Source organism: Beta vulgaris, chromosome 6 (genome assembly GCF_026745355.1).
Source record: "Beta vulgaris subsp. vulgaris cultivar EL10 chromosome 6, EL10.2, whole genome shotgun sequence".
Lineage (NCBI taxonomy): Eukaryota > Viridiplantae > Streptophyta > Magnoliopsida > Caryophyllales > Amaranthaceae > Beta > Beta vulgaris.
The window spans coordinates 11243756-11254654 of record NC_079207.1 but is presented as its reverse complement, the minus strand read 5'-3'; the positions used below and the strand labels follow the sequence as shown (position 1 = coordinate 11254654).

Genomic DNA, 10899 nt, shown 5'->3' with positions numbered 1-10899 from the left:
CAGGCTCGAGACTATCCACAAGCCGGGTTGAGCAATATACACGTCGGCTCGCTCAACTTTTTGTGATTTTATTCGATTTAAATTGACATTCTTTTTTCTATATTAATAAATTATTAAATGAACACACGAGCAAAAATTATTTTTATACCTTTAAAACCATCAAAAATATGGAAATCATTAAATAGTCCTCGCTCATCCTAAAGCCATTTTACCCTAATAGCACGGGAGGCCCCAACCTTCTTCAAGGTAAACTTTGATGGCTCAGTGCGTGCCTCTTCTGCAGCTGTAAGAAAGGTTATCCGAGATCACCAAGGCTATCATTTTGAAAGTCTGCTCGTATAGGATAAGCTCCCTTTTTAATTACAAAAGCCACTCACTCCATTGAGGTATTCTGCTAGTCATCATCACCGGTCAAGATATGTGGGATGCTCTCTGGCAAGTTAGTCACGTCATAGCAAATATTTAACAGATGCTCCTCTCTTTCAAAAACTGCAGCATTAGGCACATCTATAGAGAAACAAACAAGGCGAGAAATTGGGTGGTTAATGTTGGGCATCTAGTTACATCTTATTTTTTTATTGAAAATTGTAATACTTCAACTTTTACCAAATTCTTGTAAACGAAATATTAGGAGTCACGTGTGCGGAGGACCTGGCCTCCTAATACTCGTCTCTTTTTACCTTTTTTTAAATAAAATAAAATAGATGGATGACCAGTGTGGACTGGACGCATAACTAAAAAGTCAGCAAGGGCTCGACACAAATTAACAAGCTGTGTCAATTTGTTTTAGCAAGGGCTCGACACAACAAAGTAACAACTAACAAAAGGATGAGGAGCTAGCTCATGTGGTAGAGCACTCCCCTCTGATCCTTGAGGTCAGGGGTTCGATCCTTACCCCCAACATTATGTTGGGGTATTTCCTTAGCATGCTTTGCATGCTTTACCAGCCAATGTGCTGGTAGTTCCTACAAGGCTAGTAGCCTTGATAGGGATTAGCCCTTGGGCTGACTTAATTTCCCAATCAAAAAAAAAAAAAAAAAAAAAGAGTAACAACTAACAAGCCATGTCTAGCTTGTTTGGAGTCGGGTCAATTAAAATTCATTCAGGAATCCAAACTCAAAATGAAAATTGGAAAAAACGAGCACAAGTGTTCCCGCCGCATCAAATTGAAATTGCGCTCCTCTTGCCCTCCGATCCCGCTATTTCTCATTTCCGCTTGAACCCCTTCCAAATAAACCCAATTCCAAAACCCCCTAAATTTCTTCTTCTTCCGAACTCCCCAAATCCCTAATTTTTCTGATACCAAATTTCCGCACGAATTTGTCCGTAACAATTGTGTTATTCCCGTCCTCAAAGGTCAGTGTCCTAATTCGATTTAACTCTTAATCCGTTGTGATTCAAACTCTTTTTGCAATTAACTTATTTTTGTATCTTAAATTTCTGTCTAGGGTTTTGAAATAGTATTTTCTGTGTAAACTTTAGTTAGATTGAATTTATGGGTGAGGATAAATCTGGAAAGTTAAAGGAGAAAGAGGTTCGTCCTCCATTGGGTGATGTAACAAATCAACTTGGTAAAAGACCATTTTCTTTGATTTCACGTAGTCCAGCTTCTAAATCTAAGAGTGGAAATAATCAAATTTCTGATGAATCAGATACTGATTCTAATTTCTGGAAGCAAGTTTCTTTGGTAGTAGAGAAATTAGAAAAAGAAAGAAGTAGCGTTTCCAAATGCCCTAAAATTAGTAATGAAGTTGGTTTGTCCCCCTTGAAAGGCGGAAAAACTTATCGCTTATTGAACTCATCTGGAAAGGGTTTGCAAAATGTTGTTCATCCGGCTAAGGGGACGTCTAGTTCTGTGCTAGATAGCATAGTTTTGGATGCTGTTAATCTGGGTGATGCTGCTAAAGAAAGCCGGGTTTTGGGGGTGAAAGTGGGTGAGAGCTCGATATGTGTCGAAAGGGATCATGTTGAGGGTGGAAAGGAGTGCCAAAATGAGGAAACAAGAGCAAGTTCTTATGTTGCTGATAATGATAGTACTCATGAAGTGTTAGGTACTCAAGTTGTTGTGAGTGACGATTGTGGAAATCTTGGTGTTGAGGGCTTGACTACTAGTAGATCTGAATCGGTCGTGAGTTCGAGGTTGACTGAGTCACAGGAGATAAAAGGATTTGGATTGGAGAGATGCGCGGCATTGAAAAAAGATGGTGGATGTAGTTTTGCTGCTGGGATGGACTTGCTTAAGCAGTGTTCATGCTCATTTTGCACTAAAGGTGGGTATAAGTTTGTATTTTTGCAAACTTTCCAATAAATGAGAGAGAATTTGGATTTCTTATGGTGTTTTTGTTTTGTTTTGGAGAACAGCTGCTTATATGTGGTCTGACCTGCATTACCAGGATGTGAAAGGCCGGATATCAAGTAAACTCATGGAACCTTCTCTATGACTGTATTTTTTTATTGTTTAATGTAATTATGCTATGGCATTTAACATGTTATAGTTCAATTAACCTCAGTATTGGCCAAGAGTCAGAAGGACGCGAGCAATTTGGCTCAAAAATACTCCGTGGAGAATGAAATGGGCAGACATGCCCAACCAAATTCTAGTGATGCTGCACAAATAGAAGCTGATCTCACAACTCAATGGAGGTCCCTCTTTCTTCATTTGGAGGATATGTTTGGCAGTGAAGGCAGCCAATTAGTAAGTTTTTCAGACTTAAAATTTATGTCATAATGTTATTTGGAATGATATCCTTTTTGTATTTGCTTGTAAGAAATTCAGAGCCACATGCATTAGATCTTTCTTTCATAATGTAAATATATTGAACTAATACTTCCTCAATCTTCTTTTAGAATGAATTTCCCCTCCATCTTTAATTAGATTGCCCATTTGTTGTTTTTGTTTCATAATCCCCATGACACTCCTTTGACCTTTGATATACTTAGTCATGTCACATGTGGTTATGTTAATATAAAGTTTAGAAATATGATACTTGGATATACACATTGATACGAATCTAATGACATTGAACTTATAAAGAACCGAGGAAAGATAAGTGAAATAATACGGTCAAAGTTGATATATCTTTTTTTTTTAATTGAAAATAACAATTGGGCAATCTTGCAAAATTGGACAATTGGCTATCATTTCTCAACATCTAATCACTGAACATTCTGTTGCAGCAAAACAGTTTCCTTGCTCTGAAGGATTTAAGAGAGGATTTCAAGATAAATTTAGAATCGATCACTGGAATACCTTTGGATATGCAACAATCTTCGTCTGATGCTTCTGATCATACGATAGTCTAGGAAGTTTTTCTCTGCAGGTGTGGCTTTCTCCATCCCCTTGTCTCAGTTTAGGACCTTTTTATAGCTCGAATCACACCCCTGCGTGATGTCAGTAGCGTCTGTATCAATGTAATACACGATTTGCAAATGTTTATAGTTGAAGTTATGGTTCTGATCTACGTTACCATGTATATGTGGGCTTTGTGGAATTTGAATTTTGTTGAACAACTTGAAGTAGGTCTAGAGCTTTTTGTATGGTGGTGCCATAGAATGCTCTTTACTAGATCATATGAGTATGTTTTTAGTAGGAACTAGGAAAAACAAATAAGCTCATTCAGCATTTTCTGAATGCTTAATATTGGGATGTTTAAGACTTGGATGATGTTGGGTGAAACTTGCTGTATACTTTTCTGTTAGGACTCGGGATTAGATCCCAGTATAACAGAATTTGTGTTATCCTTTTGGGTACACGACCACCCTACTAGACTTTATCTACTAAGCTAATTGACATCCCCATGTGTTGGTTTTGTACAACCTGTAATTGTAAAAACAAGCAGACAAATCAGCTATTTTGTTTCTGAAGTTGCTCCCTGTGATGAACTGGCCTAAGGTAGAGGGTTAATATGGATAGTGCACTCTAATTTATTTAGAAGTTACTAGTTAGCTTGGGAAATAAGTAGAGAGTTAGTGAGGAAAGAAATGCTATAAATGCAGCAAATTAGGCACAGTAAAATTATGCTATGCTGCAATTATTGGAGAGTTCAGTTTGGTATTTGCGAGAGAAAAAACCTCTTGAAAGCTTGTAGTTGTCACTTTATTTCACTGTTTTTCAGAAAATCATCAATCAACTTCCTTTTATTTCTTAATCTTCTTCTCTAATCTACAATAGCAATGTTAGTTCATCACACTCCATTGCTTATATAGTTAAGAAAATTCCAATATGCTCTTACATATGTCCAAGATCTCAAAAATTACCTTGGGCTTTGATGAAGCATTGCTCAAAAGTATATCACTTGTGTATACCTATTTGAATTCGTGTGTACCTGATAGTGGGCTGAATAGGGTTTGTTTTGGACTGGTGGGGGTTGGGCCTGGTGATCCAGTCAATCTACATGTTTAAATGTGTGATTGACTGATTGTGTGTCCAATTTCCGAACTTAATCCGCCATTAACCTGACCCACTTATTGTGTGGTATAAGGCTCTGTTCTCTTGGACTGAATAAATATAAATTTATTTTAGTTCAATTAAGATTAGATCAGATACAAATTCATTTCAGTTCAGATCACATCAATTCAGATTATTATTATTATTATTATTATTATTATTATTATTATCATTATTATTATTGTTATTATTATTATTATTATTATTATTATTATTATTATTATTATTGTTCTTGTTATTCATTATTGTTATTATTATTATTATTTTTTGAGAAAAATATTACTCTACTTGTAACTATTAACATAAGTACTATATACAACAAAAAAAGGCTAAATACAACAAAAAAGAATAAAAGACTAACCTACCCCTCATGGGAGGGTCATGATCATACTAAACATGATAGGTTGGTCATCCATGACAAATGACCCCCTATAGGGGGGTCATCTATGATAAATGACCCCCTCATAGAGGGGGGGGGTCATCTATGACAAATGATCCCTTACAGGGGGTCATTTATGATAAATGACCCTATCGTAGGGGAATCATGTAGGACAAATGACCCCCTAATTTGGAAAAGAAAAAAAAATGATCTCCTACTATACTTTGAATAGACAACAAATTTGAAATTACACAATTGAGTACTCACCGAACTGCTGTTATTATTTTTATTGTAATCCGAAAAAAAAATGATCGGCTAATATTGTAATACGATATGATTTGTTGGTAATCTTATATACTATTGTTATACTATAATGGGTAGTTAGGTACAACAAATAAATAAGAAGTTATAAAAGCATCTCATGTTTCCTTTAACTATAAAGAAAGGTAAAAATAACCATGGTTCAATTCTATAAATATTAGATGATGTATTTAGCCTTTGTTTATGTTGTATTTAGCACATCTCATTATTAAAAATACTCAATTCACTTCAAACAAATTCATTTCAATTCAATTTAGACAAATTTATTTGAGTTTATACTTATTCAGTTCAAAAGAATAGAGCCTAAGTGGTAATAAAAAAGAAAACCAATGAAATTCTATATGAAACATTAATCGACATTTAAAATAAACTTTATTAGCACAATACCTTACCAAATCCTCAATAACCAAAGGAAAATAAATAAAAACATCTAAACAAATAGGAGTAACCCAAAAACACATTCGAGCCTGATCAGTGATCACAATGTCTTTGTGCACTTTTCTTTCCGTGTCTTATAAAATAGTTGAGTGGAAAATGCCGGGGATTGACGAATAGCTTATCTTAATCATTGTTGGAATGTCTTATAATACCCGTAACTTATTTGACATAGCTTTTTGAAGTGATAATATAAAGTAATGTATGTCAACTCCACTTTGATTTTTTATTTTTTGGCAGGAACTGCACTTCGAATTTGATTGGACAGCAATGCTTCATTTTCATCAAACTATGTGGTGTTGATGTATAGTCTTAAATCTTAATTCATAATGTGGGTGAATCATGAATAAACAATCCACCAAGTCAACCCTTTTCTTGTGCACTTATATGTGTCATTACATTTTTTAGGTATAGTATAGTATATACTTGTGACTTGGAATGGTGGGTCTCCAGTCTCGACTATAATAACGCCACAAAAATGTATGCTGTTTTTATTGTGGTTTTAGACTTTTAGGTTATCATTATTACGTAGGATATTGTTGTTTTAGGTTGCGATCATTACGTAGGATCACTAATCGATTAGGTCGTTTCCAATGATCTCTCTGCTAAGTTGTCTTCAATTCATCAACATACATGAATTGTGTAAGGTATGGTTATGTCCGATGGCGTATAACCTAAGGCGTAAGGAGTATGCAGATTGGATTGCTATGATTACGGACATTTTGCTGCATCCTTGTAACTCCTTAGGTAGGTTTAGATTGAGGCCAGGTTTCATTAAGAGGGATTTTAAATTACTAGTGGATCATTTATATATCAATTAAGAATATTCTAGTATCGATCATTCATATGGCTTCTAGTGTAAAGATTTTTTGTGCTATGTACCGTTTAGATGTATTGTGAAACTCGTAATGGTACTATAATGCCTTTTACTAGTACTTTAAACCTCATAGGTACCATTTATAAGTGTTAGTGTTTACCATTACTATTGATTAAGGCTTGCTCAAGATATTAAGAGGGTGACATGAGAAAAAATTAATAGAATGAAGTATTGATCAGATAGGAGGAATTATTACTCTTACATTAGTGTAATAGTTGCCTACGATCCTTCTCACATAATATACTTCCTAATTGAGGTTAATAATTCTTCCTTCATCTCTCTTTTTGCTAAATCTTTATTCTATTATCACCTAAGTTCATCTTCATCTTTTGCAATTGGTCTTAATTCTCCTCTTAAGTAGGGGGTTCAATCGAGTTGTCTTTGGCGAACAATTCGAACTAGACTTATTAAACCTTGGTCAAAGCTCGATTAAAGTCTGACTTGATTCAAAACCGAACTAGTCCGGTTGAGCAACTCATGACTTAACTTGATAAGCTTGTGAGTACCTTAACAAATTTTTTCATTTTTTCATACTTATACTACAAACTTTAATTCTATTATTCCTTTAAAAAAAGTTATTTGATACATATGTTCAATTGAGGGTTTAGAAAAAATAGCTACAAAGTATCTAGTGCTCTACTAGGGTTTGAGTGAGTAGTCTGGGGTTTTTCTATCGTGTGTCTCGTTTTTCGTTCTTGATTAATCCCTCTTGGGATTTGTGTCAGCCTTGATGGCGGATAAGTTGATTGTCAAAGTTTCTAATATGAAAATAACGGCACAATAAGATTATGTGGTTGAGTTGGAAGGCGTCCATGAAGATTCACAGGAGACCTCAATGCCCCTCGTAATGGTGGGGAAGGTTTTGACCATTAGACTTTGTTGGAGATTTAGAGTATAATCTTAACTTACTTCATGATGTATATATTTGAGTGGCTTGGGCATGGTGTTGTTACTCAAATAAGACATGGATTAAACAATGCAATATATAATCACTAGTAATGGTATATAATCACTAGCAATGGTTGTATGGTTGTCACTCCTCGCAGCTCTCGCACAAGCACAATAGAGGAAGCAAAGTACTGGTCGCGACTCGCGACCTACGTCGCACCTCGCGACCTACGTCGCACCTCTCGACAGAACTGAATCGCCAAGCAAGGAACGCACAAAGAAGGAGGCTGAGAGTGTGCTTGTCGCGACTCGCGAGGGTGGTCGCACCTCGCGACTGGGCTTCGTCGCGACTCGCGACACTGATCGCGAACTCCTTCTGTTTTCTTGCGGTTTTGCATGGCTTTGCGAGTTGACGTTTTTTTATGTATTGTTTCGGTTTCTGAAACAATATAGCATTGGTATATATATATATGAGATATCTCATATGATGAAAAAATGATGAGAAAAACAATTCTCTCTATTGCATACAAACTTGAAAAGAAATTTAACAAGTTCTTCATCTTCACAAATACTCACAAATTCATTTTCAATTTGATAGTGTTCATAGTAAGCGTGACCACTATTATTTTTCTTCTTTGTATCTCGAAGAAAATTCTGTGATACCCGTGCTTTACGAATAGGGTCGGAATATTACTTTTGGGAAAGTGATCCACGCCTAGAAGATTGTTCATCTTGTGATCCTTGTTTCATTTCGTAATTTATTCTAACAATCCAAAAGTAATATCTTTACAAGATGACTACAATTCGTAAAATGTCTGCAAATTTTCACAAACTTGACAAGTTCGAAGGTGTTGGATTTAGAAGATGGCAAAAGAAGATGCATTTTCTTCTCACTTCGTTAAATGTGGCATATGTTTTGAGCACTCCCAAACCCGAGGAAGTGGATGATGAAACTGTGGAAGAAATTCGAAGGAGAAACAAATGGGAGAATGATGACTATATATGTCGTGGCCACATCCTTAACGGTATGTCCGATGCTTTGTTTGATATTTATCAATTTGTTGAATCCGCTAAAAGTCTTTGGAATGAACTAGAAAGTAAATACATGGCCGAAGATGAATCTAGTAAGAAGTTTCTTGTTAGTAATTTCAATGCCTTTAAAATGGTAGACACTAGGCCGGTAATGGAGCAATTCCATGAAATTCAAAGAATTTTAGGAAGTTTTAAGCAACACAACATTGATATGGATGAGACCTTTGTTGTTTCCTCAATAATTGACAAATTACCACCCGGTTGGAAAGATGTTAGAAATTCTCTTAAGCATAAGAAAGATGATATGAATGTTGAACAATTGGGTGCTCATCTTCGGATTGAAGAGGGCATTCGGGTCCAAGATGGACAAAAGGATGTTAATCCTAATCCTTCTACCGTTAACATGGTGGAGGATGGTAAGTCAAAGGAGTCTTCTAATCCTAAGAAGAGGGCTAACAATTTCACCAAAGGCAACAATTGGAAGAAGCCTAAGTTTGGTGGAGGTGCTCAACGTGGTTGTTGGGAATGTGGCAAGCCCGTCATTTTAAGAAGGGTTGCACCATTTGGAAAAAGAAGATGAACAAAAAGAATGGTGGGAATGGCGAGTCAAGCCAAACCCATGCCAAGCAAGGTATGAGTACACAAGTTTCACTTAATTCAAATCTGAATTTTGTGTGTGTGATTTCTGAAATCTTTTGTGTACAGGATGATTGTTCATGGTGGATCGATTCGGGAGCATCAAGACATGTATGCAAGGAGCGGTCTCTATTTAAGACTTTCAAGGAGGTTGAAAATGGAGAAGTTCTTTACATGGGCAATGATTCTACGGCTAAAGTTCTAGGTGTAGGACAAGTAGAATTAGTGTTTAGTTCCGGAAAGCCTCTTATTTTAAGAGATGTATTGTATGCTTCGGAACTTAGGAGAATTTAGTCTCCGGTGCTACCTTGAATCGATTAGGATTTAAAATGGTGTTTGAAGCTGATAAATTCATATTATCTAAGGGTGGAATATTTGTAGGACTTGGTTATCTTTGTAATAGTATGTTTAAACTTAGTATTTCAAATGCTTTGAAAGATACTTTGTTTGTTGTTAATGACAATTCTTCTCTATGGCATAATAGACTTGGTCATGTTAATTATAAGAAGTTGTGTTCAATGTCTAAACATGATTTGATTCCCTCTTTTGATCCAAGTATAGAGAAGTGTAGAACATGCATGTTAACAAAGATAACTAGAAAATCCTTTCCAAACAATGTGGAAAAGGATACTTCTTTGCTTGATTTGGTGCATAGTGATTTATGTGATTTCCATAGCACTCCTTCCTTAGGGAACAAGAAATACATGATAACTTTTATAGATGATTACTCTCGATTTTGTTATGTATACTTGTTGTTTACTAAGGATGAAGCCCTTGATAAGTTTAAGATCTATAAAAACGAAGTTGAATTCAACTAAGTGACAAACTTAAAAGTTTAGAACCGATTGGGGTGGTGAATTCTATGACCCAAGTTATTTTCAATCAACTGGCATTATACATGAAACCACACGGCTTATACACCACAACAAAATGGTATAGCCGAAAGAAAGAATCGAACTTTGCAAGAAATGGTAAATTCGATGTTATCCTATTCAGGTTTAAGTGATGGTTTTTGGGGTGAAGCTATGTTAACAGCTTGTCATATTTTAAACCGAGTTCCAATAAAAAGAACGAGGTTACCCCATATGAACTTTGGTATAAAAGAAAACCAAACTTGAGTTATCTCAAAGTTTGGGGATGTCGGGCCATTGTAAAGTGCCGGAACCCAAACGTAAAAAGTTGGGTGAAAGGGGAGTTGAGTGCATCTTTATAGGGTATGCTCTTCATAGCAAAGCCTATAGGTTCTATGTTATAGAAAAAAATGACTTTGGTCAATTCACACAATTGTGGAGTCAAGAGATGCATATTTGATGAAAATAGATATTCATCAATTCCTAGACCAAAGGACATTACTCCTAATACCAATGTTCATGAAGTTGATCAATCAAACATGGATCAAGGAGTTGAACTTGATCAAACTAACATTGATCAAGAAGTTGATGAACAAGCTCTTGATGACAATGTTGCATCAACATCATCACAACCTAGGAGAAGCAAAAGGGCGAGAAAAGAGAAATCTTTTGGCCCAGACTTTCATGTATACTTGGTTGAAGGATCAAGGAGCTCCATAGTGACTAAGTTCCCATATATATTTAATGTGGAAGAGGATCCTTTAACGTTTAATGAGGCTATGAGGTCTCAAGATGCCGCTTTTTGGAAAGAGGCAATTGATGATGAGATGGATTCCATCATGGGAAATAACACTTGGGTTCTAGCTGATTTACCTCCTAAGTGTAAACCAATTGGGTGTAAATGGATTTTCAAAAAGAAAATGAAAGTGGATGGGACTATTGATAAGTTCAAAGCCCGTCTTGTGGCTCAAGGTTTTTCACAAAAACCGGGTATTGATTATTTTGATACATATGCACCAGTTGCTAGAATCTC

General features: G+C 35.8%; 1 protein-coding gene across 2 annotated transcripts; it reads left to right on the top strand.

The window, feature by feature from the left end:
- Positions 1-828: 828 nt before the first annotated feature.
- On the top strand, positions 829-3473 carry LOC104895702 (hypothetical protein). 2 transcript variants are annotated; one of them, XM_010682271.3, is made up of 5 exons: positions 829-1356; positions 1449-2270; positions 2362-2415; positions 2511-2695; positions 3178-3473. In XM_010682271.3, exons 2-5 carry the CDS (start codon positions 1496-1498, stop codon positions 3301-3303), a joined length of 1140 nt encoding a protein of 379 aa, XP_010680573.2. In that variant the 5' UTR covers positions 829-1356; positions 1449-1495; the 3' UTR covers positions 3304-3473. The 2 variants fall into 2 exon arrangements, with proteins under 2 accessions (XP_010680573.2, XP_048501866.1); XM_048645909.2 differs by having other exon boundaries at positions 829-2270.
- Positions 3474-10899: the final 7426 nt, after the last annotated feature.

Excerpts from the sequence above, each read along its gene's own strand:
- LOC104895702 (XM_010682271.3), top strand. The coding sequence starts at position 1,496 with ATGGGTGAGGATAAATCTGGAAAGTTAAAGGAGAAAGAGGTTCGTCCT. Across the intron at positions 2,271-2,361 it reads ATGCTCATTTTGCACTAAAG|CTGCTTATATGTGGTCTGAC; the intron begins GTGGGTATAAGT and ends TTTGGAGAACAG. Across the intron at positions 2,696-3,177 it reads GCAGTGAAGGCAGCCAATTA|CAAAACAGTTTCCTTGCTCT; the intron begins GTAAGTTTTTCA and ends ATTCTGTTGCAG.